The sequence below is a fragment of the Python bivittatus genome, unplaced genomic scaffold (genome assembly GCF_059951505.1).
Source record: "Python bivittatus isolate LINGU-HERP-01145 unplaced genomic scaffold, Pbiv_v1 ctg000810_np1212, whole genome shotgun sequence".
Taxonomy (NCBI): domain Eukaryota; kingdom Metazoa; phylum Chordata; class Lepidosauria; order Squamata; family Pythonidae; genus Python; species Python bivittatus.
The window spans coordinates 3,021,222-3,048,804 of NW_028277111.1; the positions used below are offsets into that span (position 1 = coordinate 3,021,222).

Here is a 27,583-nt window from a genome sequence, read left to right on the forward strand (position 1 = left end):
GCATATCCTGGTGGGATTCCTGCCTGGAGCTTGGCTTGGGAGCTCAGCTGGAGCACTCGAAACAAACCACCTAAGAGCAGAGCTTGGAGCTCGGCTGGGACCTGGGCAGAACCAGGAATGAGCAGCCCCACTGAGGCAGCCCCTCATCCCAACCCGTGCAAGAACCTTTGGAGGGAGGCAAAGGCTGTATGCCGCTGTATAGACTTTTGTTCAGATGGAGTATTAAAGGACTGAGAATTAAGACATATTTCCAGGGCAACAGCAACTCGCAAGGAAGGATGGAGTTAACCCAAAGCAATGGCCTGTCGTTGGGGAAGTTGTGTGCTGCAACAAAGCACCGTGTGCAGAATTGCTACTCTGTGGTGTGTCCAGTTCCTGGAAAATAAAGCACACTCACATGCCCCCCCCCCCAAAGGCGTAAACCCTGCAAGGGGGATTTTCCGAGGGAACTTTTGCTTCCCTTTTCCAGCCTCTCTGTCAGGCGGTCCCTGGACGTCTGCCCGGCAACCACAGACGACACGGGAATGCTTTTTTTCTACTGGCCAATCGCCGACTCACTCTGGACTCACCTCCTTCTTTGCCCGCGACTGAACGGGAGCGGAGCGCAGGTGGAGGTTTGCGGACAGGATGGCTCTGCGCTCTGCGCCCCTGTTGCTTCCGGCGTTGGTGGCGGTCGCCCTTCCGGAGAGCTGCTTCGGTGAGTCCCTTCGGGGGCGTCGGGGGTTCCAGCCCCTTTTTCTGCTGGTGGGAATTCAGGGAATCTCTCTCTCTCTCTCCCCTCTCCCCAAAAGATGATCCCCAGAAATAGAACCCTGATTCGGTCCTCTCTCTAGTCCGCTCCCCCTCCAGCTGTTGCTACTTTCAGAATGGACCCCAAAGCGTGGATGGGGTTCTGCTGTCGCTCTTTGCCCTCCACCCCCCCAGAGCCACTCCGGGGACAGGTCAGGGGTCCCCTCCAGCTGCCGGCCGAGTCTCCCTGGGCGCCCCCGAGCGCCTCCTTCCCGTCCCTGCAAGCGGAGGGAGTCGGGGGGCAGCGCTCGCCCGCCCGTGGGCAGGTCCGTCCCGCAGAGCGCCCGGCTGCCCCCGCACGGCCCCTCCGCTCGGCCGCCTCGCCTGCCTCTGGCGGCGGCTGGGCTGCTCCTTCAGGCTTCGGGCGCTGGGAGGACCAGCCCGTTTCTCGGGTCGGTTCCGCGGATTGGGAAACGCGGAGGCTGTGCGAGGGAGCGATCGGGTTACGGCGGCCGTGTGAATGCAGCGGGGTGAGAGTCTGCCGAGAAACGCTCCTTGAATACTCTTCCTAACGAACCGTCCAGCTGGATTTTCACCTTGGCCTCGATCTCCCCCCCCCCGCCCCCGTCCTAAACACCAATATTCCCGGAGCTTTTTTCTTTTTCTTCCATCCCAGAATGCCCCCAGTGTGGGGCAGCTTGCAGAATTAAAAATATTTTAAAAATTATTATTATTCCACATTATTATTTAATTCATATTGCAGAGTTAAAAATATTTTAAAAATCATTTAAATCCTGAGAAACTCAGAACAGAGGACTGTTTTTTCTTAATCTGCCTGAATTTCACTGGGCCAAATGGCAAAGTTGTGCTTTGCTTAAATTCTTTCCTCCAATGGAAGAGGAGAGTCCTGTTACTCACAAAAAATCTGAGGGCATCTGAGCGAGGGAGCTCCAGATTTAATAAAGTTTGTTCCTGGGAAAAGGCACTGCCACACTCCTCCTCATTTCTTGCATGTCGGGTGGGGAATACTACCTCTTTTAAATCTTTGTTGCTCTCAAATTGCTTTTCCTAATGTGACACCATTTTCCAAATCCCTGGGGCTACCCTGTGGAGGGCACCAAGTTGGGGAAGGGTGCTTTAGAGCAGCGTTTCCCAACTTCAGCCACTTTAAGACGTCTGGACTTCAACTCCCAGAATTCCCCAGCCAGCACCTTAGTTGAAGTCCACACGCCTCAAAGTGGCCGAGGTCGGGTGATGCTGGTCTAGAACAGCGGATCTTGCAGTTTGTTGGAGAATGTGATGCCATTGTTACCAGAATATTTTTTCTATGTATTTGATGATCTTTCCTGTCTTTCTGTTTGTACAAATCAGTATGACCCCTGGACAAGTATCATAAAGCTATTTGGGAAATGCATCCTGTCCCTTCACTTTGCACCGTTTCTTAATGGATTCTTTCCCCAAAGTTCCATTTGTAAACCTGTTTTTCTTTCTTTCTTTCTTTCTTTCTTTCTTTCTTTCTTTCTTTCTTTCTTTCTTTCTTTCTTTCTTTCTTTCTCTGATCTCCCCTGTTCTTTTCTGCCTAAAAGACAAGCCCATTGTGTCCACTTGCCCCACGGCCATGATGACTGCAGCGGACGTGGGGCAGGGGGGACACGTGCCTTGTGACCCAGGTGATGGGAACGAAGCCCTGTCAGTCACTTTCATGGGAGGCTAGAAATTCTGCAAAACCCTTAAAAAACAACAGGTTCAGTGGGGTCCAGTTCTCTGGAACAGCCCATCGGTGGTCAGATACGTAACAAGGCATCTTAGTTGGTGGGGCTGAATATCACTGAAGAAACTAACCGCTTCCTTTCCATCTATGTGTGACTATATGAGATAGTATTTTAGGTGTATGTTGTATTGTCTAATTGGGGTCTGGAAAAATGGGGCTTTTCAGTGGATTACGCCTCCATAGACTATATACCAAGATTAAAAAGATGTGTTGAAGACGGCATGAATTTGAGGAATATTGGACCCGCTCAATGAGGGTTTGGAGTTTTTTTTAAAAGAGTAATGTCAATGACTGTTCACGTTGGCTAGTGATTTTCTTTATATAAAAACGAACTTTACATACAAACTCCTGACTCCTTATGGTGCATCATTTGAGATCCTGCTCTGCAGCACACCTCCAACACCTTAACAGGAGGGATGAATCAATCGCAGCCCTTGTTTTAGCCCTGACACATCTGGAACCGGAAAGGTCCTGCTAAGCTGTGCCATGCTTAACCATGCTCTGTAGCACAAATGTGGTCACACCATCCCATGCCTAAACAGGGTTGATAAACCAGCATGGCTGGGTCTGTGCAACACTAAACCACAAGCCAACGCTGCAATGGCTCGGTTGCAACTGAGAGCTGTGTGAGGTGGGTGACTGGAGCACGCAGCTCAGTGGGGCATAGAAGGCAATGGGGTGAATCTCTAGGAAGTAGTGCCCATTGTGTGACTTATTGCAGGATCAGTGGGGCCTATAGCACAATATAAGGGACTGTCTTGAACATGCTGCCCCTGGGGGCTCACTGGAGTGCCTGCAATGCCCAAGTGAGCGACCAAGAAGTGGGATATCCTTTGTGATAAATGCATTGCTCTGTTTTCCCAATTGAGCCTGCACCATCCCAGGGAGCCGCCAGGGGGCGATACGTCCTATACCATCAATTTTTTTTTTTTTTGTCTGCACTCAGTCATTACTGACCCTGCAGTGACTGCTTGGACGAGTCCTTGCAGTTTTCAAGGCAAGTGTTTCGGAAGTGGTTTGCCAGAGCCTCCTTCCTAGAGCAGAGCCCAGCTGGCGAGCGCAGGAGGCGGGGTTTCGGTTGCTTCATGCTCTTTTCGGGTGAGCGCGGTTTTGCGCTTACCAGCAACTGCTCCCGACTCCCGTGCAAGCGCCGCCAGCATTTTTCCTCCCACCGGAGTGAGAGTACCCATTTACCTACTCACATGAGTTTTCGAGCTATTGGGTTGACAGGAACTCCCTAATTGAGCTATGGAGCCTGCACTACCCATACTGCCCCTTTAAGCTCATTGGGGTATTCCGGGGTCAATGGAAAAGTAGGGCAATGTATTGACGGTACTGGACGTACTGCCCCCTGGTGGTTCCGTTCACAGACATTGCAGGCTCCAGAGCGAAAATTGGGTCATATATTTATCATGGAATAGGGGGATGCATTTCACTTATGGCACATGCTGCCCCTGGTGGCGCACGGGTGTGCTGCAGGCTCAATGGGGAAAATGGGGAAAGTAATGTCAGCCCTAGGACACAGTGCCCCCTGGTGGCTCACAGGGTATTACCTGGTCCATGGGAAAAATACGTATGGATCTTTGAGGACCAGTTGCCCTCTATGAACCAGGACCTTTTTCCCGGGATCTCCTGGTAGTCTCCCGACCATGCTGGGGGTGTGACTGGGAGGTCGAAAAGGGAGGAGCCGCGCGGCCAAACCCCCGGATTCGCCGCCACGAAACCGAAATCGGCAGCCGCCACTGTAAGCTCCGCCTCTCCTCGTCCACAGCCCCCCCCCGGACTCGGCACCCTTGCCAGGTCTTAGGCCGGAGCCCCCGGGCCCATGCGCCTGCTCCCCGCCCTGGGCGCTGGCAGGGTGTGCGAGGATCACAGTTCCCACCGTCCCCAGCCGCTCCTGCCCACGGGGCTCGCAGGCAGGACCCCCGCATCATCCTTGGCCCCCGCTCTTCCCTGCTCTCCGGAGGGCAGAGCCTCTGCACCCCCGGTTAGGTCCCCTGGGATGGCGAGGCGGAGCGGGAAGAAGGACCGCGGAGGGAGGGAAGCAGCCCGGGAGGGAATGAGCAGCAGGACTCCGCTTTTCTTTCTCTGCGCTGCGCAGCTCCTCCTTTCTCCGCGCAGACCCAGGTTGTGCGCAGGTCAATCCTGAAAAGGATCTTGAGAAGGGAAGAATTTCGGATCCGAGGAGCTTTCCGAAGGGATCGCGTTGTCGATTGCGGTAGAGCAGCGCCACCTGGTGGCCGTGCGGACTTTGCAGTTCACCGAGTTCCCGGGAGCTCCGTATTTTCCTTTGATCCTTTCGACCAACTTAGAAGCGGCTGTTTTCCTGTTAATTGGGCAGCCCTGGAGTCTGTCTCTTCCATGTTTGTCTTTTGACCTTTAAAACTAAAAAGTGACTTTATGTGTTCTTTTTTTTTAGTTATTAGGAAAAGTTGGCATTGTTTATGTCCTGTGAATTTGGTCTGTCTCCCAGGGAAGGACTGGAAACTCTTTTATGCTCCAGGTCAGGAGTTTGCAAGATAGAAATTGACATATTTTTCCAGGTTTATCTTTGACTCACCAGGTTACGGGACCCTCCACACACAGACTGAGTTTAGGGGGAGGACACCAGGTGAGCCTCCCCACAAGATGGGTAGTGGCAGCAGGAACTCCCAAGCAGCCTCAGCTGGGGGTGGGGCCAGGGTGGGGAGACCCCATGGGTTTCTGGGACTGAGGGGGAATTATGGGAGTTGTAGTGCACACTGAAGTCCAAGTGGCTGAGTTTGAGAAACATTGATCTAGGCGTTGACATTGATAATTGTTGAGCATTTGGAGAGTTGCATAGCCCAGATCCCCGTCCTCCCAAGCTGGCTGAGGGGCTTTTTTACCTTTCTTTGGGGTGACAACGCTGCGATCCTCTCTGGGATCCCCACTGGCCTTAGCAGGCATTGCGAACCCAGGCTCAGTGTTGTCAAGACCCTCAGTTGGAGATGAATTACTCAAACCACAAAATGATGGTGTTTGCCAGAAGGCCAAAAACCTATTCCTGGCCCATGAATAAAGATTGCATTGTGCAATTTTCATGCTTTAAATACCTGGAGGGGGGAGTGTTTCATGCCTCAGGTACATGAAGGGCACACCCAGCTGCCTTGCCTTGACTGCACAAAGAGGTTCAGCAGCCATCTTGTGATTCCAGGGAATGGAGATGAGGGTGGGGGGTGTTGCCTTCCAGCAGCTCTGAAATTATTCCCAGCTAATTCTTTGGCCTGGCTCACTTATGGGGCGCAGCTTGGACCATTTTCCAACTTTGCCTCTTTGGAGCGTGTCCAGCCCTGATTCCTCCAGGCGATGTTTCAGGCGCCTTGTTGGGTTCCTCAAGGTCCCCGTGCCTGGAGTCGGGGCTGATGAAGGTCGAGGCCAGATTCTAGTTCCTGATTTTTGCCTATTAGCTGAAACCTCTTTTCCTGTGGGGAGTTCTGTCAGATAATTATAAGGGACAGGATGTCTTGAAAACAAACCTCAGATCTTCCAGAGATCTGCCTCTCGCCTTACCCTGTTGGTTTATTCGGGGCACAGAAGAGCTCTCAGCCTGGCCAAGTGGGCGGGTCTTCCTTGGGGGGGGCTCAAGGGGAGGGACAGAAAAGACCCTCCCCAGAAGGACTGTGCCCCTGTGGGAGGGATAGGGGGAAACGACTCGCTTGTGAATATTACAGCTGCGTGCAAAGCACCTTTTTCTCACCATGGCTAGCAGACGTCCCAAGAGTTTTTATGCATCTCTCCTGCTGTCTGATGGGAGCTCTGCTGTCACGCAGAACGTTGCACAGTTTTTCTCCTCAGCTGGTTTCGTGTATTTCAGAAAGAATAATTTTATAGTAGTTTTAGGTTTGTCCATACCTTATTTATTTCTGGTGAGGTGTGGGTTGGCTATAGCTTTATAGACCTGACTCTCCTGATATACTGTTTTTTCTACTTATCGTGGTGCACCTGATTCTGTGATGAGGGTTTTGTATGTTGCCCTTCATCATCATAATATTTCATTTTTTCAGCAGTATGATTATCCTATACTGATCTTTGGCCATAACAAAGTTCCCTTTCAATTGGATTAGAAAAATCCAATCCAATAATTCATAAACTGATGGATTTAAGAGAGAGGGATGCAGGTTCTGGTTGAATGTTTCAGTAAGAGCATTTTGACCAGGGAACCCATCGTCCAGAGAGTTAGGGGCTCCCCTTCCCTGGAGAGGCTGAAGCGACACTAGAGCCATCTTGGGGGGAGGAAAGAAGCTTTCATTGGGGTCCCTGCACTGAACAGGAGTGGACTGGATGACCTCCATGGCTCTTTTCCACTCATGGATGCTGTGATTCTGCTTGTGGAGGGTGATTTCCAAAGTGCTGCTGGAGAAAAGTGCAGGGTCAGCCCAGAAGGAGGAGAACTTCCTGAAGGTGTTCCCTGGAAAGTGAACAAAGTGTTTTAGATCTAGAGGAAATCTGGTGCGTTGCAAGCCGCTGGGAAGAACGGTTTCAGTGCCCTAATTGTGTTGCTGAACTTAAGAAATCTTGGGATAATCAGCAGTGAGATTTTCTGTGGAATGACGGTGAGCCCTGTTTGGTCCTGGGTTCAAAGCCAATTCCCGCTCAGATGCCTTAACTCTGGGACCAGAGGGGGAATCTCCCAGCAGAGGGCCAAGCAGGAAGCTCTGCGTGGCTTCATTCCTCTTGCCTTCGCTCCCCCCTTTGACTGCCCACATCTCCCATGGCCTCTAGTCTCACCCAGATGCCTCCTTCCCCCTTTCCCTCCCCATTTTACAAAATCTCCCCTAAAATCTGCACCTATTAGCAATCCATTTTGGCCCTCATGAGGTGAGAATGGGTTTTTTTCCCATGAATGTAAAGTTGGAGTAACCAGGTGGGGTTTCCTGCTCCTTTTGAGCTTCTGGGAGTAGAGCCCCCCTTCTCCCTGTGGGGCGACTGCAGCCTCCTTGGGACAGAGTCTCCGCAATCCAGAAAAGGGTTTCAGGGAGGCCTTGCTGGAAGGGGGGAGGGAACAATTTGGGGGGCAAATAGGGTTTGGGGGTCCTGCTCTCCCTCTGGCCCTGCTTTCCCTTCTCTTCCTCTCTCACCCCCCAACGTCTCTCTCTTCCAACCCTTCAGGCCCTCCAGAAGCTGCTTCTTTGCCTCTCAGTTGTTCCCTCTTTCCGCCCTTGGCCTCCTGTCCCTCTTCCATCTTCTCCCTCTTCTTTTCCCTCTTCTTCCTCTCCCCCCAGCCCCCTAGGTCTCTTTTTCCTCCTTCTTCCTCCCCAGACCCTCAGATTGGGGCCTGCTGTGCCCGATAGCATCAGGATCCCTCAGCTGAAGCCCCCTAACTCTGCCCCTCTGGGTCCCTTTCAGGCTCCTCCTCACACTCCCTCATGTATTTCTGCACTTCCGTGTCAGAGCCCAGTCAGGGGTTGCCCCAGTTTGTCTCTCTGGGGTACGTGGACGCTCAAGTCTTCGTTTACTATGACACCAGCAGCAGGGTGCTGCAGCCTCGAGTCTCCTGGATGGAGGAGGTGGGGAAGGAGGACCCCCAATTTTGGGACACTCAGACCCAGCTAGCACATAGCAGTGAGGTGATCTTGAGAGCAGGCCTGGAGGCTCTGAGGACTCTCTACAATCAGAGTGAAGGTGAGTGATGGGTCGGGTGGTTCCTCCTGCCCCATATTCCTCTCCAGGAGCAGGAGGGAGGAGAAGGGGTCCCTCCCAGGGAAAAGGCCGCTCCCACAGTTTTTAAAAAGGTTATTTTAAAGGTATTTTTATTGCTTTGAAAAAAATAATATAATTTTATCCTTGCCCCATGACTAAAGTTCTCTGCATAGATGACAGTTACTAAAAACATTTTTAAAGTAAAAAAAAATGTAGCACACAAGTGATATACTGTAAGGGTAAAGAATAGACCAAAATCTCCTCCTCCCCAACTCTCCCCCAGGAAAGAAGGAGAGCCTGGCTTGATCAACATCCTGCTGTGGGGGAGGAAGGGAATAACAGGTCTGCCCCCCCAGAAGGCAGGTGAATCCTAAGAAGATCCGGGAAGTTGATCCTTTTCCTTCTGTCTGTTTCCACCGCAGAGAAATGAGGACCAAGTGCAGGTCCATCTGGGGAGACCAGATCCTCCCCCAGGCTCATCCCCTCCAAGGAGAAGCATTTCTGGCGCCCACTTTTTGGAGGGGCGAGTGGGGGCCAAAGGCCAGGAGCCTCTTCTCTTCCTCCAATTGGAAGAAGAGGCCAGGGATGCCAAGTGGGGTTGGGGCTCTTGGGGGGGGCACAGGACCACTTCTAGCATTCTTCCCATCTTGAGGGGGGGGAAGGAGAGAAAAGAAAGAGATCCCCCCCCCCATTCAGGGCCCTTCCTTAGCCGGTTGGAGTTGCCATGTCTTCCCAGCCGTGGTGCACCAGGGCTGGACTCCTGCGCTGCCCTCTTGCGGAGCTGCCCTTAAGGGGGGAAGCCCTTCCTTGGCAGCCCCCCCTTGTGACATCTTTGAGGGCACAAGATTCAGTTTAAAGGAGTCTTATTTAGAGGAGGGCTGTAAGCAAATGTGTGTCTAACTGTAGACTGTTTTTTGCTGAGGGAAATCTTCTCCACGGGCATAAGCCAGGCAGGCACGAGAGCTTTGCTAGTTCTGCCTCTGCTCCTGGGAGGGTCTCCCCAAATCCCTTCCAGTCCCCACCCAGCCTCTGAGAGACCCAGAGAGCAGCCAGAGCTCCCCCTGGTGGGAAAAGGAGGAAGGAGACCAGCCAGGGCGGTGGGAAGCCCAGAAGACTCCTGGCGCAGTCCTGAATCTGTCAAAGTGGGGGACAGAAGAACCTCAGCAGTGCCCTGCTGGATCAGACCCCTGGCTCCTCTAGTCCAGCAGTCTGTTCCCTCAGTGGCCCACCAGCCGCACCAGGAAGCCCACTGGCCTCCCAGCAGATGGCCTTCAGAGCCAGACCCACTGCCATGAAGGGTAAGAACCGTGGATCCCTAAGACTTGCATGAATTGGTCCAACCTTCTTTTGGAGCAGCCCAGCTGGTAGCCAGCGCCAGTCCTCACGGTAATGAATGCCAAAACTGAATTGTGCATGGTGTAAAACAATATTTCCTTTTGTCTGTCCTGATTCTTCCAGGATTCAGTTTAATTGGGTGACCTCTGGTTCAAGTCTTTGAGGAAGGGGGAAGAAGCTTCTCCTTGTCCACTTGATCCACACCATGCGTGGTTTTGTACACCTCAGTCAGGTCCCCTCTTGTTTGCCTCTTTTCGAGGCTAAAGAGCCCCAAATGCCGCAACTTTTCCTCACAGGGAAGCTGCTTCAGCCCTTTCATCCTCTGAGTCGCTCTCCTCCGACCCTTCTCCAGGTCCCTTGGATCCTCTCTGGGCTGTGGCAACCAGAACTGCAGACGATATTCCAGATGTGGTCTCACCCTTGATTTCTATAAGGGCATTATGATATTAGCCTCTCTGTTTCGAATGCCTTTTTTATTATCCCTGGCATGCTGCTGGCCTTTTTTTATCACGGATGCACATTGTGTCAACACCTTCATTGAATTGTTTACCATTAGTCCAAGTGTGGTAAACTACACTTTGTCCCAGCCACCTCTGATCCTGTTAGCTTCTGTCAGGAGTTAGCATTTTGGCCCCAGTGTGCATCAGATGGGCTGACCTCTACCATTTTGATGCCCACTCCCCTAATGGGCAGAGAAGCTTTGCAGCTCTTCGCGGTCCCTTAGGGTTTTTACCACTCTGAACCCCTTAGTGCCATCAGTAAATTCCATGAGTCATGCCCTGTTCCAGATCATTTAGAAATCTATTAAAAAGAAGCAGTCCTAGGAGAAAACCCTGGGAACCCACAAGAAGACCCACAAGAAGACCTGCCTTTTTATTCCATGGCTGAGAAGTCTTTGATAACGGACTTTATCAGACGTTTTGAAAATCAGAGTAGGTGATGTCTACTGGATCAGCCTTATCCACATGTTTGTTACCACCCTCAAAAACTCTAGCAGATTAGTTAGACAGAACCTTCCTTTACTTGAGCCATGTTGGGTATCCTTGAGCAAGGCCTGGGTTTCCAGATGTTTGGTCATTCTATCTTTAATAGCAGTTTCCACTCTATTCCCCAGAACAGATGTTAAGCACACAGGTCTGTAACATCCTGGACATCCCCATGAGCTCTTTTTAAAAACTGGAGTTACGCTGGCCACCTTCCAGTCCTCAACTCTAGAGGCTGAGCATAGAAACAGGTTGCCTATTTGAATGAGAAAGTCCACAATCTCAGCTTCGAGCTCCTTCCAACCCTCAGGTGGATCTCATGGGGGCCTGGTGATTTGCTGAGGCTCAGTTTGTCCATAAGGCCCAGGGCTGCTTCTCCTGTCACCGCTCTGGGGCTCAGCTCAGCTGGTTCCCCTCCTGAGAACAGAGCAAAGGCTCAGGGACTCCCCCAGTTTGCCTCCCGTGAAGACGCAGGCAAAGAAGACCCAGCCGAGGAGAGGTGCAGAGGGTGGAGGTGCAGAAGTTCAAGGGGGGCCCTGCAGTAGAAGCCGGGGGAGAAAAGTAGTGCAAGCCCCCCAGGGGGCTTTGGGGCAGTGCCACCTTTTGATCCCAACCTACCTCACAGGGTTGTTGTGGTGGGGAGGAGGGTGCACTATGTGTGCTGCCCTGAGCACCTGAAGGCAGCCTTTTAAAAGAAATAAATGAATAAATAACAGACAGATTCATAAATGAGACCTATAAGACACCGAAATAGTCTCGTTACAGAGACCTAGAAATAAGGAATAATTCTATAAGAACGTTATATAAAATAAGCAGATATCAAATATTTGAACTGTAAAACCAAAACCTTTATTAATTTAAGAAATTTTCCCCTGCATTGAACATTTCCATGACTTGTTGTCTCTCGCTGAGTCTGGGCTCCATCCGGCCGTTTTTGGTCCGAAGCTCCTTCTGCAGCTGGTCTCCTGGCCGAGGAAGCGGAGTCACTCCAGTCGCTCTTTCTTGAACCCGATTCTCAGCTTCCCACTTAGATCCGAATCACGGAATCATAAAACCCCCATGTGAATGTGTCAAAGGGCCCATGAAGAGGCGACATTAAAAAACAATTAAGCTTCAAAATCCATTTAAAAGGTCAATGACACTTTGGGTGTGCAAGTCACTCTTTGAATGAGATGGGCGGTGACTAAATTTGAAATAAAAATAAATAAAAATAAATATTGGGCCACGTGCTACTGTTCCTAAGGAAAATACTTCTTTGTGGCCCTTCAAATCTTCATTCCCACATTGCACTGAGCCTTGGTTTGTTTCTGATTAGCCCAAAGTGTGGACCAGCCCTTGTGACTTAGCACTATTTGTGAATGCAGACCACAATTTACGGTCACCGGGATCCCTGCCAGCTTCTTGTTGAGCAGAGTACAGCAGTGCTTCCAGAAACCGTTTGCCCAGGGAAAAAATACACACCAGCATGATAGGTTTGCAAACTGCAATGTCCATATCTTGTTCTCCAAAGAAATTCAGCCAGAAAATATATACTATCTGGTTGTTTATTGATAAAAATGCAAAACTTCATAAAATACAAGTTGTATACAAAATATAAGAAAAAACACTTCTTCTCATATATTCAGCATCCAAGACTTATCTACAAATACAAAGCCTCTAGCCAAAAACTCTCAGAGAAGAGGTACACTACTTGGTTATTAGTTACAACTACATAACCCATAAACTACATACCTACATAGTGGCTAATGCTCTACTGCAACTGCAACTGTAACTGCAAAGCTGGACATACAATGCTCCAGTTATATTGGCACTCCATACCCCCCCACTGGGTAACTAGCATACACACGCCAATAGGTGGCTGTAATTAGCAGTATACGTGCACAACACACATGTCACAAGTTGTTTTGTTTACATAAGCTACATAAGCTAGACATAATATTGTTGTACAGATAACAGGATGAATTTCTTCCCATGAGAAACTCCTGACACTTCTTTCCAGATCGACCGGATCCTCTTTGACGCCACGAGATTCTCGGTCCCTCTTTGCAGCCACAGATTCAGGCAACTGTTCCTGCGCTGGGATCCCTTCCCTTCCCCCCAAGACTCCCCCAACAAAGGAGCAGCAGAAAGAAAGATGGAGGAGGCTCCGTCCCTTCGTTTCTTCTGCGCCTCCATCTCCTCTTGGTCCCCCTCGGGATCCTCCACTGCGTTTTCTGATCCTGGGAAGTGAAAGTGGGACTTGCCAGCTGCCCTTTTCCTGGGGAGGCTCCTGCTAGAGGGCAGGGCTCCATCCCAGCGGAGACGCAGGGACCCAGGCTGACATTGAGGGAGGGGAGAAAGGGGGCAATTCGGGGGATTTTCTTTCCCTTGAACACTAGTGAAGAAATGGGAGTGCTGGTTCTCCCTCTTGGAGGATTTGGAGGCATTCACACAGACATGGAGGACTCCTGAGAGAGCAACAGGGGCCATCTGTGGGGGGCCAACCCCTCACAGGCCCTGGACCCTTTTCCTTCTGGGCCAGGAGGTTCTCCATTTTGGGGGGCAGTGGGGGAGGGGCAGAGGCTGGGGAACCCCTTGCCATCCCCCATTCCTTTGGGGAGCAGAAGAACCGGAGAAGGGCCCCTGAGTTGGGTTCTCTCAAGGAAAAGGAGGTTGTGGGAACTGGACTCTATACTTTTTGGAGGGGGAACCAGAGCCCCCATCATTGTGATGTGTGAATGCAAAAATCTCAATGGGGGTCTGATCAGGGGACCCCAAGGCAGATGTGGGGGAGGAGGAGTGGGGCTTTTCCTGAGGAAAAAGCTTCTGAGGAGCCTCTCTTGGGGGGCTTGACAAGGGGGTTGGGGACCCCTCTGCCCCTTACCCCCCTTCTGGCCATTTGTCTCTGCGTTGAGCCTCCAGACAGAGGACTTTGGGCTCTGCAGATCCAAGGCCAAGATGGCGCTGCTTGTTCTGCCTTTCGCCCAGAAGGAGACTTTGCGGGAGGGAGAAGATGGAGGGAAACCGGGGAGGGTTTCAGGTGGGGGGCAGCTGGGTCTGGAGACCCTCAAGGTACAATTTGGGGATAGGATGAGGGGCTTTATCCAGAGGGACATGAGGAGCTTCATGGGGAAAAATGTATTTCTTTCATTTTCCAACCATTATTTATCCCTTTTCTCGCTGCCTCCGTCCTGCATCAAAGTTCCTGCAGGGAGGGAGTCTCTGTCTCTCCAGAGGACTCCCCAAACCATCTTCCTGTCCCCCTTTCAGGCCTTCACGGCTGGCAGATTATGTGCGGCTGTGAGCTCCAGGGAGATGGGAGCAAAGGAGGGTTTTTCCGCTGTGGATATGATGGGAGGACTTTCATCACCTTTGACAAGGAGACCCTCACCTGGGTGGCTCACAACCCCCAGGCCCAGATCACCCGGAGGAAATGGGACTCTATTCCAGGATATAATCAGAGACTGAAGACCTACCTGGAGGAGGAATGCATTGAGTGGCTGGAGAAGTTCCTGTCCTACGGGAAGGAGATGCTGCTGAGGACAAGTGAGCATCTGGGCCCAGGCTAGACTTTCCTCCTTTATGGCCGGATTTCTTGCACACATTTGGCCCCCTCTGGGTCCCTGGTCTGCAGCCTGGATGCCTGGGAGGGAATCCCCCTCCTCCCCTTCCTGCCTCTCCAGGACGCGGGAAGCCCTGCTTAGTTCCCATTGCCAGGCAGCCATTACGTTGTGCAGGAACCGCAGCCTCTGCCCTCCCAAGCCATAGGTGTGGCTGGCCAGAATCGAGGGCCTGGCAGGTGTCTGTGTGGGTCAGGCACCCAAAGCACTGAGGGGTGTCCTGTGCACAGCCCACGAGGAGGCAACAGGGCCACTTGGGGTTCTTCAGGGAAGCCACCATTAGCCAAAGTGTGGCCAAGTGTGATGCGCGGCCTTGACTTCCTCCCAGCAACTGTCCTTCCCTCCATATCCCACAGGGTTTTGGTATGTCCCTTGAAAGAGGCCTGGAGCAGCCTAAGATTTGGGGGAGCGGAAGAGGACCCCAAAAGTAGGGAGAAACGTCTGGGGTGTTCTTTTGAAAGGGAACTTAAAAGAGCAGCTCCGGTACCCCTCCCCTGAAGGGAGCAGCCCAAGATCAGTCAGAGTTCAAAGCAGTCCATGAGGAATTTCCTCGGACCCTCAATTTGCCGGCAGAGATTTTTCAGACTGAGTCACTGGGAAGGACTCAAAATCAGGAGTCCTTGTGGCTGAGCGTTTTCCAGATTTGGAGCATTTCCTAAAACTGTTGGAGACGCTGCAGGTGCGGAGTGTTAATTCCCTGCATTAAGACTAAGTAGTAGGAGCCTTTCCTGCCTGTCAAGTTTCTCGTCCCCCTTCCAGGCTCTGGAGGGGCTCAGAGTTAATTCCGGGGGTGCCGTTTCTGCAGAGGCCCCAGTGGTGACGGTGAGCAGCAGGACGGAGGCCGACGATGGGATGGAAACTCACGTCTGCCGCGTGCATGGCTTCTACCCCAAGGAGATCGATGCCTCCTGGAGGAGGGACGGGGAGGTCTGGCTGCAGGACACCTTCCATGGGTCTGTGGCCCCCAATGCAGATGGGACCTACCACTACTGGCTCAGCATCCAGATTGATCCCCAAGAGAGGGACCGCTATCGGTGTCACGTGGAGCATGACGGCCTGCAGGAGCCTGTGGACGTGGACGTGAAGGGTGAGAGGCTGCAGGGAGGGAAAGGCTGAGCTCTTTTTCAGGGTGGAGGATTGTGGGAGAAGAATTTGATCCCCCTGTGTCCAGATGTGAGCACCCCTGAGCTTTAATCCAGTGGTTTTCCCATGTTTGAGGTTTGTGGACCTGCAGGGAACAGTCCGTAGAATCGGCTTCCGGTTCTTGAAAGGAAGCAGTGGAGTCCCACCCCAGTGGTTGTCCCATCCTGAGGAAATGCTCCCAGATCCTCCCTTGGCCTCCCTCCCGCCCTGTTTGCTGCCTCCAGCAGAGCAGGAGGAGTTATGCTGAGCCCCAGAAACAGGTTTCCTTTTGTTTAGAATTCCTCCAGTACAAAAATCAGGAGGAGTTGGGTAGTCAACCCTAACCCTTTTCTAAGTACCAAATTGTATTAAAATTTGTGAACTGCTGCTCCCTTCAGGAAATGCACAGAGTGGCTGGACTGATGCATCCATAGTCAGAAAAGGGGCTGCCAGTCTGATTTTTTGCCATCATAGATGAACACGGTTTCCTCCTGTAAAGAACAAAACATCAGTGTGCATTGCTGCTCTAAGAAAGAAGTGCAGACATTATTTTATGATCAGTGATCAATTGGGATTCCTGAGGCTCAGCCTAAAACCAAAGGAAAAAGCCTTGTGTCAAATTGGAACTCTGTCTATGCTCATACACTGACATTTTTTTACACTGGACTTGTAAAACTGCAGAATACCAGCCTTTATTGATGATAGCATCACAATTATACAAAAAAATGTTCAAATGTTATTCTTTTGCTGATATCCGAGGGACAATAAAATGCTACTTTGATTTCTTTACCAAGCATCAAATCGCAAGCTCCATGGCTGCTATTCAGTGAGGGTCACGAGTTTTGTCCAAGAGGAATTTAAAGATGTCCTCCTCAAACCTGCCCCCCTGAAACATCCTCCAAATCTGTTTCAGCCTTTTGAGGGACCCTCTGGAAGTTGGACGTCACCATATTCCATTTTTTCATCCTGAAATTGTGGAAGCACAAAATACCATTTTTTGCCATTCCTGGACTGGCAAGAACTCCCCACCCCCTTCCAGAAATAGGGGGGGGTGACACAAACACCCCCCATATACTCCCACCCCAAATGCTACAGTGAAACATCCAGATCACCAGAATTTGGTATTTTTTCTTTCTTGTTCACTGCACTGAAATAGAAAACAGATCAAGTGATCTCTAAAAGATGACAGGGTGATCTGGATGTTTCATGGGATTAAATTTTTATGGTCAGTCAGGCATTTCGTCTAGTAAAAGCCCCATCTGGAGGCAGTCAGAGGTCTCTTCTGCTAATTAAAGGAGGTCGGATGGCCTGACAATTAAGGGGATCCACAGCTGGCTTGAAAGTCTTCCTCAAGGAGTGCCCGTTGATGGTTCCTCATCAGGTGGAAGGTATCAGGTGGAGTGCCAGAAGAATCAGCCCTGCATCCTCTATTCTTCAATATTCCATTTAATGGCTTGAAAGAATAGGTAGAACGTTATCACATTTGCAGAGAATCTGGAACTAATATCTTCGAAGAAAAAAGTAAAATTCAGAATGGACTGAGCGCCACAGAATGAAATGGAAGAGAGACTTGAAACAAAACAGTGCCAGGAAGGATTGGAAATTTCCAATGAGATACTAAAGGCAGAATCCCATCTGTCTGAATGCTTGAATGGATCCTGCACTAAGCAGGTGGTTAGACTAGTTGACCTCTGAGGTTCCTTCCAATGTATGATTCTAAGTACAATGTTCTTCACTTGGGAAACAAAAATCAAAGGTCCGGGTATTGGGTGGGGGATGCTTGGCTTGCTAAAAAGATGTTGTAATAGGGATTGATCGGAGACTGAATATGAGCCAGAAGCATGAAATACCTTCAAAGAAGCCATGTGCAGTTTTAGGCTACATCAAATCAATGATAACTTCCAAATTCTGACGGTAATTTTCTCACTGTGTACTGCTATGATCAGAGCGTGTTCTGGGAAAGACCCATTGATGCAGATTCAGAGCAATTGGAAAAGGTTCCCAGCAAAGCAACAAGGCTGATTGGGCACTAGAAACCGAATCCTCTGTAGATGAAGAGAAGGAGCTTGGCATGTTTAGTCTTGAGAAAAGGGGTGGTGGTCTGTGATAGCATTTTTCAAATAAGCGGAAGGCTGTCACAGAGATGGAGGACAAGATCTGTTGTCTCTCATTCCTGAATGCAGGGCATGGATTTAAATTACAGAAAGGCCTTCCCTGGGTCCTCCCCCTAACCCCGGGGTGTGCCTGAGGCAAGAGGATTTCGGCTGGCAGTCGAAAGCTCCAAACGCAAAGGTGGAAACAGTTTCTGTCCTGCCACTCCCTGGCCAGGTGACAGAGCGTAGAAGTGAGGATTCACTCCTTTCTTCTGCTCTGGGGGACAGACCAATCTTACAAGAGAGGAACAAAATGAAACTGTATCCTTAAAAACAAAAATACGTGATATAAACCCTTTTACTTTAAACAATAAAATGCAATTATTGACGCTTAAGAAAAAAGGGACAGAGCTGCCCAGTTCCACCAAGAGTCGTGACATCCATATTGGGGCAGCATATAAAAAAAGAGAACACAAATGTTTTTATGGTTTCAGTAATTTTGTTTATATTATTCTGTTATTGATGCTTTTATTTCTGTAAAGTGCTGAGCGTCAAAAGATTGAAAACTGCTGCTTTTGAGCCGAACAGCTAAAGATGCACGTCAGCTGCCTTCGGCTGGGCTGGTGTGAAATGATGGCAGCGTCATGAGGACATGTCCTCTAACCATGGTTGGCAAGGCGTCTTCATGCCACAGTTAGAGGGACATGAGGATGAGCCCTTAGACTTTTTAATTTGGGGAATTTCCAGTCTTTTGACTCCGTTAGGTCTCTCCCCTACTTGGAAAGATTGTTTGGGGTTCTCCTTCAATTATCTGCTCTTTCTCCCAATTCAGTTCCAGAATCCAACCCGGGGCACATCATTGGCTGCCTTCTGGCTGCTGTTGTCCTGGTGATTGCTGTGATTGTTGGGATCTTGATGTATCGCAGTAAGTATCCTGTAACCACCTTTGCTGGGTGGTTGTGGAGGAAGGTGAGGAGATTCCTCCCAAGTCTCTCCCTTTGGGAGCTCCTTCTGGACTGGCTTCTTCCCGGTTTTCCCAGCCCTCTTTGGGAGCATCTGAAATGTCGGCCTCTTGCTGGGACTCGTCTTGACTCAGTGGAGTCTGCGGTCCGGACAGTCCCGTCTTCTTCTTAGCTGGGAGGAGGCATCGCGGTTCGGTCCCTTCCAAAGCTTTGGTCAAAGACCAGCAGAGGAGGATTTCTATGAAAATGTTCCTCCTCTCAGAGCTGCTGCTGCTTTCCCCATTTCCCTCCATCCATCTCAGAGGCAGAAAGTCTCTCTTGGAGCAAATCTGGTGGTCTCTTTGCACTCTGAAGACCTTCCTGTGTCTCTTAAATAGTAGCTTCCAGGACAGGTTGTGACTAAACAACTGTGAAAACATCTCCTGGGGCTCTTCCTCATACAGGGGGAGAGATTGGATGATCTCTGATCTTTTTAGCTTTGACTGATTTTTGTCCTTGCAGAGAAATGTCAAGAAGGCTAGGAGGAAACATCAAGTGAGTGATTTGTCCTCTTTACAGGTTAGCTCCAATTCAGAGCAGGGATCAGAGGTAGCATCAGTTGACGGGTGTTTGTGTGTGTTTGTGGGTGTCCAAACACAAAAGCAGCTCATGAACTGTGGAGTACTTGGGGTTCTCTGAGCTTGGTTCTTTTCTTGCAAAGGTTTCATTACACGGCTAGGTAACATCTTCAGTGCTAAAATGGGATGAAGTTTGCTCTCTATTTATGTGCTGTGGCCTGCTTTGCCAGTGCTGGTAGGGTTGGGGGTTCTGTTTTGCTCTTCTGGTAGTTCATTGATTAGCATCTGTTGACAGCTTGCTTGTGTGCCTGGTGGTGACTGTTGCTTATCTGGGTGATGATTGCTGGAGATGATTGGTGGTGATTGAATGCTGGTGAGGTGATCTTCTGGTCTTTTGTCTCTTTTGAATAGTATGTAGATGTTGTTAATCTCTATGTGTCTGTTAATTGCTGCCTTATCTGAATGCCAGGCTTCCAAGAATTCTCTTGCATATTTGGATTTGGCTTGGTCTAAAATGCTGACAGTTTCCCAGTTAAAACTGTGGTTGAGTCCGTCCATGTGTTGTGCAATTAAGGAATTTTCATCATGTCTTCTGACTGCAAGTTGGTGCTCATGGATGCGTTCTGCTAGTCTTCTGCCTATTTGTCCTACGTAGTGTTTGTTACAGTCCTTACACTGTATGTTGTAGATGACTCCTGTTTTCTCTTCTTGGGCTACTGGGTCTTTTGGTTTCCTTAGGATATTTTGGAGTGATTTTGTTGGTTTGTGTGCTACAGAGATGCCATATGGTTGTAATAGTCTGTTGGTTTCTGAGACATTTCTGATGTATGGCAGTGTGATCCTTTTCATGGCTTGTGTGGGTTGTGTTGTAGTAGGTTGAGTGGTCAGGCACTTTTTGATAAAATGACATGGGTATCCATTTTGTTGGAAGATGTTGTATAGGCGGTCTGTTTCCTTTTTCTGCTGCTCTGGGTTGCTGCAATGCGTTTGAGCTCACTTGAATAATGTTCTTACACAGCTCCTCTTGTGGGAGGTCGGGTTGTTGCTTTGGTAGTGGAGTACTTGATTGGTGTGGGTTGTCTTCCGATAAACTTGGGTTTCTAATTTCCTGTTGTTTCCTCTGCTGATGAGGATATCCAGGAAGGGTAGTGTGTTGTTTTCTTCTTCTCTGGTGAATTTTATTCCTTTGAAGATGTTGTTAATGGTTTCACGTGTCTTCTCTAGTTGTTTCTTTTTTATTATAATGTTAGTGTCAGAAAACGACAGACACGGGTTCGGTTGTCCAGTAGACAGAAGTTTTTTATTGGGCACGTTTGCAAAGGTGGGTCCCTCCTGCAGCAATGGAGGAACCCCGAAACAAGGTCTGACAGGTTTTTTATACTCCTTATCTGTCCTCCCCCTCCTAAGAGGGCTTGGCTCACAATCTCACCTTTTTTACCGCCCCGGAGCGCCGCTAATTAGCCGCAAAACCGCAGACATTCCACTTTCCGAATCCAATCAGCGCAATACACATTCCAATCCCCACTTGACCCGACAGCCGCCCCCTGCCGTTTCTCTTCACTCTGGTGCGAACGTGCCTCTTGCCTGCAGTCTTTCCTCCCTCCTGCCGTCCCTCTTCACTCTGGTGTGAGTGTGCCTTCTGCCCATCCTCCCTCCTGCCGTCCCCCCCAAGGCTGCCCCATGGTGCACAGCGCTCTCCCCTAGCAAACATGGTTCGTTTGAGGCCCTCACTTCTCCCTGCCTTCTCACATTAGGCACTAGCCTTTGTTTATTCATTTACCCAAGTTTAGAGAACCAAATTAACTTGAGACGAGGCTTTTATTTAGCTAACAGAGGTTTTATTGGCCAAGGAAACCTTCCGGATGGCTCAAGCCAACACCGTGGCAGGAGTGTTGCCCAGAACCACACCTTGCAAAGCAAAAAACAAAGGTTTTATAGGCATATTCAGATGTATTCAGATAGTACATCCCCTCATATCCATACAAGGGAATTTTGGGATGACCCAGGGAGGAGTAAAGGTGGATCCTAAAGAGGTGAATCTAAGTTTAACTTTTTTCTTCTGGTTACCAAGGAAATAGCCCATGTCGGTCCTTATCTCTTCTTTGTTCCTCTTCTTCTGTTACCAAAGAAATGCCTACCTCCTTATCTTTCTCTGGCTTTCTTTGTAACTTCTTTGGAATTTGGTGTCTCTCCCTGCCTGATAGGAATCTAATTTATAGCTTACTTGTTCAGTCAGGCATCTGGCTAATTGCTTCTAAAGGAAATGGGGTGGGGGAATGGTGCGCTCTCTTGGAAGGCAATCAGGCATTCAACAAAGAGATAAGGTGGGGGAAAGAAACTCTGTGCTCTCTTTGCAAAGCACAAAGCAAGTTGTAAACCTTATAAGATAGAGTGCACTGTTACATGTATGTGAAACATATACATTATGTGAGAAATATATATACAGAATATAAAATCATATATTAAAATAATGCCCTTCATCAACAAATGTGTCATCTACATACCGGATCCATATTTTAGGCTGTATGTGTGGCAGTGCTATAGCTTCTAGGCGTTGCATTACAATCTCTGCTATGAGTTCTGACAGTGGTGATCCCGTGGGTGTGCCTCTGATTTGTTGGCATATTTGTTCATCGAATTGAAAATAGGTGGTGAGGCAGAGGTTGATGAGGTCCATTTTGATCTGGGTGTATTTGGTTAAGGCCAGTGTGTTGTGTAGTACAGCTGATATGGATTCTTTCGCTAGTTCTGGGTTTATGGATGTGAAGACTGCTGTGACATCAAATGAGACCATAATTTCATCTTAATCTATATGCACATCTTTGATTTTCTGGAGGCACTGCAGTGAGGAGTTGATAGAATATTCACTGTTCTCTGTGAGGTGTCCAAGCTTTTTTGTCAGTTCTTTTGCTATGTTGTAAGTTGGAGTCCCTGGTAAAGATACAATTGGTCGGAGTGGTATGTCAGGCTTGTGTATTTTTGGTTGTCCATAGAAGGGTGGGAGGATCGGTCCACTGTTTTCACCCGCCAATGTTCTTCCTTTGTGATCTGGCCTTTCTTGGTTAGGTCATTGAGTGTTCACATATGCTAATCAATGAACTACCAGAAGAGCAAAACAGAACCCCCACCAGCACTGGCAAAGCAGTCCACAGCACATAAATAGAGAGCAAACCTCATCCCATTTTAGCACTGAAGATGTTACCTAGCCGGGTAATGAAACGTTTGCAAGAAAAGAACCAAGCTCAGAGAACCCCAAGGACTCCACAGCTCAATCCTGACCTACACATATTTGCCTCCATTGCAGCTCATGAAGCTGCACTATTGTGCTATCTTCCTCTTCCTCCCAAGAACCAAGTTAGGGGAGGTGGGTCCCCTTTTCATTACAGCCAGGCTGTTCCTGGGAGTGGAGACCACAAGGAGAATCATCTGGTATAAGGAAGTCTCAGGAAGGCGAGAAGACCCGGCTGGGTGGAAGATCCATCTGATGGAGAAACTCTTCTCTTTTCCAAGTATGCGGAAAGGAAGGGCTTGGCCATAATCTGGTCAGGAAGCTCCATAAAAGTAATGCACAAGGAAGGGATTTAGGAGAAAAGGGGCTTTGGTAGATGCCACCTAGATCTCCTCTTGGTCTGCCACCACAAGGCCCTCAAAGTACGAACTGACTGGAGAAAGAAGCCATCTTTGGAGCCATCTGTATCCTCACCTCAGCTGCACCCTGTGGCTGTAGAGTTGCTGAAATATTGCTCTCTGTGGAGATATGTATATATATACAGTGCATTCCGAAAGTATTGAGACCTCCTTCACTTTTTTCAATTTTGTTATGTTGCAGCCTGATACTACAATTGTTCAAATTCATTTTTTTTCTCATTAATCTACACTTACTACCCCATAATGACAAAGTGGAAACAGAATTTTAGAAATGTTTGCAAATGTATGAAAAAGGAAAAACTGAAATATAAGTATTCAGACCCTTTGGAATGACACTTGTAATTTAGCTCAGGGGCCTCCCATTTCTCTTGATCGTTGCTGAGCTGTTTCTACACCTTGACTGGAGTCTACCTGTGGTAAATTAAATTGATTGGGCGTGATTTGGAAAGGCACACACCTCTCTATAGAAGGCCTCACAGCTGACAATGCATCCTGTATCAGAGCAAAAGCCATGAGGTGAAAGGGACTGCCTGCAGAGCTCAGAGACAGGATTATTGCAAGGCACAGATCTGGGGAAGACTACAAAAACATTTCTGCTGCACTGAAGGTCCCCAAGAGCACAGTGGCCTCCATAATTCTCAAATGGAAGAAGTTTGACACAACCAGGTCTCTTCCAGGAGCTGGTCGCCCGGCCAAACTGAGCAATCGGGGGAGAAGAGCCTCAGTAAGAGAGGTGACCAAGAACCCGATGGTCACTCTGACTGAGCTCCAGAGATCCTGTGTGGAGATGGGAAAAGTTCCAGAAGGACAACCATCACCACAGCCCTCCACCAATCTGGTCTTTATGGTAGAGTGGCTAGACAGAAGCCTCTCCTCAGTGCAAAGCACATGAAAGCCCGCGTGGAGTTTGCAAAAAAGCACCCAAAGGACTCTCAGACTGTGAGGAACAAGATTCTCTGGTCTGATGAAACCAAGATTGAACTGTTTGGCCTTAATTCTAAACGTTACGTCTGGAGGAAACCAGGCACCGCTCATCACCTGCCCAATACCATCCCAACAGTGAGGCATTGTGGTGGCAGCATCATGCTGTGGGGGCGTTTTTCAGCATCAGGGACTGGGAGACTGGTCAGGGTTGAGGGGAAGCTGAATGGAGCAAAGGACAGAGGTATCCTCAATGAAAACCTGTTCCACAGTGCTCAGGATCTCAGACTGGGCCGAAGGTTCACCTTCCAACGTGACAACGATCCTGAGCATACAGCCAAGACAACACAGGAATGGCTTAGGGACAGCTCTGTGAATGTCCTAGAGTGGCCCAGCCAGAGCCCTGACTTGAACCCTATTGAACATCTCTGGAGAGACCTGGACATGGCTGTCCACCGACGGTCCCCATCCAACCTGATTGAGCTTGAGAGGATTTGCAAAGAAGAATGGCAGAAAATCCCCCAATCCAGGTGTGCAAAGCTTGTCGCGTCATACCGAAAAAGACTCGAGGCTGTCACTGCTGCCAAAGGTGCTTCAACCAAGTACTGAGTAAAGGGTCTGAATGCTTAAGTACGTGTGATATTTCAGTTTTTTCTTTTTAATAAATTTACAGACATTTCTAAAATTCTGTTTTCACTTTGTCATTATGGGGTACTGAGTGTAGATTAATGAGGAAAAAAATTGAATGACTGTAGTAGCAGGCTGCAAGATAACAAAATTGAAAAAGGTGAAGGGGGTCTGAATACTTTCCAAATGCACTATATATACTGAATATCTATAAATGTAAAGAATTCTTTCCTATGTCTCTCAGCTAAAGCAGTTTGGTTGAAACTCTGTGGGTGTATTTGTGCCTCTGTGTGTGTTTGTGCATCCGTGTTTGAGAGAGGGAAGGAGCTGGGGTCAGAAAGAGCAGAGTCTCCCCACCTCTTCCCATCCAGCCAAGAAACTGACCTCCCCGCCTTCTTTTCTTTCTTTTCCAGCAAGTGACAAAAGATCTGATAGTAGCCTTGATTATTCTGCATTTGTGTCCTGCATTTTGATTCCACAGTAGGAGCACCTCCTGGATGAGGAAGAGCAATTCTGCCTCTTGGCAAGAGTGCTGGAGGTTGGGGGGGTGGAAAGAGGGAGAGCCCCCACCCCCTGTTTTTAAAGGGCTCCCTAATGCACACCCCATGTGTTCCCTCTGCGTCTGGCTCTGGTGAAACCAGGATTTATTGGGACAAAGGATAGATAAATCTATTGAGATTTAAATCAATATTGTTGCCTTTTCTATGTACACATTTTTGCGTACTATAACACCTTAAATGTGGGTGGGAGAATTATGGTTTTTCTCCTCTTTACTTAGATGGCAAGTTGTTCACAAAGAACTAAAATTATTTTACATCAGTATATGAACAAAGTATCAGATTGTAAAAGTGGTTTCTCATTAAAGGGGTTTAAGTGAAATTACTTATTTTTTTGTTTGTCCCAAGGAGCTCCCAAAGTCTCTTTTTTCCTTCAATTTTAATATGTTTTTCTTTTTTTTCTTTGTTCCTGCTTTTACTCTGTACAAAATTAAGTGCTTCACTTTTCTCCCACCTCCTCTCTTTTCCTTGAGTTTTAACACAGTTACAAAATTCACTTTTCTCCCACTGCTTTGTTCCTGCAGAGGAGAAAGGGAACTTCTCTCCCTGTTGGATTTCCAGCCTCATGCATTCAGGCAGGGAAGGCAGCTCCAGAGCCTGCGTGGCGGAGCCTGGCCCCCTTTGGAGGAAAGAGCCCCTCAGCTCTGGGGTGGGAAATAGGGAAACCACCCGAAATGTCATGAGCCCCAGTGGTTAGCGACTGTTCTGGTTGCATAGCCTGGTCTCATCTGAGAGGTTCATGGAGCTGAAGAGGTTTAATCGTGAAGAGAGAGATGCCTCCTCTTCAGAGGATCTGGACAAGGGAGAGACTCACTCTTTGTCTTTCTTCCCAATGTAGGGAGCGTCAAGGTCATTTAGCAGCCCCCTGACAGGTGAGTGTCCCCGGTGGGGGCTGTATTGGGGGGAGGAGGAAGGGAGGTGAGGGCTTTCAGGTCAAAGCATCTGTTGATGGTGAAGAGCCTTTGGGAAAACACTCCTCTCACTCAGCTGATCTCAAGCGCTGAAGGGTGAGGAGTTTGGGGGAGAGGCGGTGGGGCTGTGTGGGGGGGGGTCTGCCTCTCCCCCTCCTCCCTGGGTTCTTTCTGGTGGAGGAGGCTGGGCTGCTTCCACTTTCCCTCCTGCCTTTGGAGTAAATGGCAGGTGTCCACAGCTAGGAACAGAAGAGGACTGGCTGCTCCCTGTTACTGAAGGAGGAAGACACCCTGTCCTCCTCCTCCTCATCTCCAGGAAGGGCCCTTCCCAAAGCAGGAGGTGGAGTTGGCCATTCTCCAGGGCTCAGACTGTGGCATCTCCCAGGATCTGATGGTCTTGCATTCACAAGGCTCAGAGACCTGCAGAGATCAGTGTCCCCAGTGCAAGGGGGAGGGGAGGGGAGGGAGGGGGCAGCAGGGGGACTTCCTGAATGTCCTACAGTCATGGATGGAGAGGAGGCTTCTCTCCCCTCCTTGCGTCCATCTGGGAATCCAACCCTCCAGATGCTGAAGGAAGACCTGAACTCTGTAGGCCATGAAACCTGTTGCACTTGGTTCCAGGGGCAAAATAATTTGGACAGGAATTGGGTTTGTATATTTGAGCGGGGAGGGCATCTATACTTTTTATAATTTGTGAAGGAGGGTCCCAACCTCACCCCACTCCAGCAGCCATTCACAGACCTGCCCTTCCCCTCTTGTAACTCGGAAATTCCACCCAGCTGATTCCTCTCCATCTCCATCTCCCCCTCTTGAGGCTGCTGATTCTGTTCTTTGCTTGATGATCAACACTGGTCCTCCAGCCTGGACTCTGGGCCTTCTCATCTTGGCTTCCTCTCCAACTAACCTGCCTGTTTTTTCCACCTTGTTTGTAGCACAACTTTGGGGCTGCAGACTCCCCACATGGGGAGAGAGGAAAAAGAGCGATCAACCTTCTGTTGAATTACGCTGTTCTCTTAGGAGGACCCTTCCAGCCTGCTGTAACTAGGATGTATTTTGGGTCTTTCATGAGAGCCCTTGCGCAGATTTTTGTCTGGGAAGATAAGGTTTTTTTCATGTGCAGGAGTAATTCTAGGACCTCCCCTGAAAAGGAAATTAAGTTGATTCATCTGGAGAATGAAAGAAGGCTTTGTTTTTATATGTGGAGTAAACATCTTCCAAGAAAATCCACCTTGGAAGGGAAAATGCCTCTTTCAGCTGCTATTTCAGAAGTGTGCTTTGAGATTTCTTCCAGAAAAAAGTTAATTTTTAAAAAAATTAATCTGTTGCCCAATTAATTGGATTATATATTTGATTATCAAAAGTTTAACAAATACCAATATACCAACTGAGGGCAGCCTTCAGACACAGAAAATGGTACACCTTTTCTAGAACTCAGTTAATGGATGTAATAATTTAGAAAAATGGAAGATGACATCAGCTGTGCAGCCAGGCTGCTTCCTTCCTAAGCGCTGCAGTTTCCTTGAGATTTGGGGGGATCATTTTGATTCATCAAATTAATTGTTCAGCTTTGCCCAGTCAAGAAAGCAAATAACGTCTCTTTGAAATTGCGGTTTCATGTAGAAAAAAATTAATATGCATTCAAGTATTTCTTACCCTCTTTTAATAACTGTAGTGGCTAAGTCATTTGGAGTTTTGCTTTATATAATATTTCTTTACACACATTTTGTAAGATTGCCAAAATTGCTTGCTGAGAATAAATGATTTTGTTTTCCTCTCACCTCAGTTGCTACCTGTTTTGGGAGGTTGGAAATAGGGGGGATTTGACCCACCTTGTTGATCAGAGACCCCGATTTCACTTTGAGCAGTAGGAAGGGGGGAGCCAAGGCGAACTTGGAAGGAGCGAGAACTGGGGTGGCTCCTGTCTGCTCCTTTGGGGAGGAGGCAGACATTTTGCCCCTATTTCCAGATGTTGCTCTAGCATCATCAACTGATCTTCTGCTGACTATTTGGTTTTGGTTTGGTGGCTGCGGCAACAGAGGCTGCGTTTCCCTCAGATCCACCTTTGCCTCCGGCTGTTGACCAAGTGACTGGTCCTTGAGCCTCATCA

General features: G+C 49.0%; 1 protein-coding gene across 3 annotated transcripts; it reads left to right on the forward strand.

Moving 5' to 3' along the window:
- The first annotated feature begins 461 nt into the window (after positions 1 to 461).
- LOC103053733 (major histocompatibility complex class I-related protein 1-like) lies at positions 462 to 27,583 on the forward strand. 3 transcript variants are annotated; one of them, XM_088129715.1, is made up of 7 exons: positions 468 to 697; positions 7,868 to 8,143; positions 13,729 to 14,004; positions 14,884 to 15,165; positions 18,126 to 18,218; positions 25,401 to 25,437; positions 26,409 to 27,583. In XM_088129715.1, exons 1-6 carry the CDS (start codon positions 628 to 630, stop codon positions 25,421 to 25,423), a joined length of 1,020 nt encoding a protein of 339 aa, XP_087985841.1. In that variant the 5' UTR covers positions 468 to 627; the 3' UTR covers positions 25,424 to 25,437; positions 26,409 to 27,583. The 3 variants fall into 3 exon arrangements, with proteins under 3 accessions (XP_087985843.1, XP_087985841.1, XP_087985842.1); XM_088129716.1 differs by having other exon boundaries at positions 472 to 697; positions 25,404 to 25,437; positions 26,409 to 27,582; XM_088129717.1 differs by lacking the exons at positions 18,126 to 18,218; positions 25,401 to 25,437; positions 26,409 to 27,583 and adding an exon at positions 15,599 to 16,216 and having other exon boundaries at positions 462 to 697.

Excerpts from the sequence above, each read along its gene's own strand:
- LOC103053733 (XM_088129715.1), top strand. The coding sequence starts at position 628 with ATGGCTCTGCGCTCTGCGCCCCTGTTGCTTCCGGCGTTGGTGGCGGTC. Across the intron at positions 15,166-18,125 it reads TGTGGACGTGGACGTGAAGG|TTCCAGAATCCAACCCGGGG; the intron begins GTGAGAGGCTGC and ends CTCCCAATTCAG. Across the intron at positions 18,219-25,400 it reads TGGGATCTTGATGTATCGCA|TAGGGAGCGTCAAGGTCATT; the intron begins GTAAGTATCCTG and ends TTCTTCCCAATG.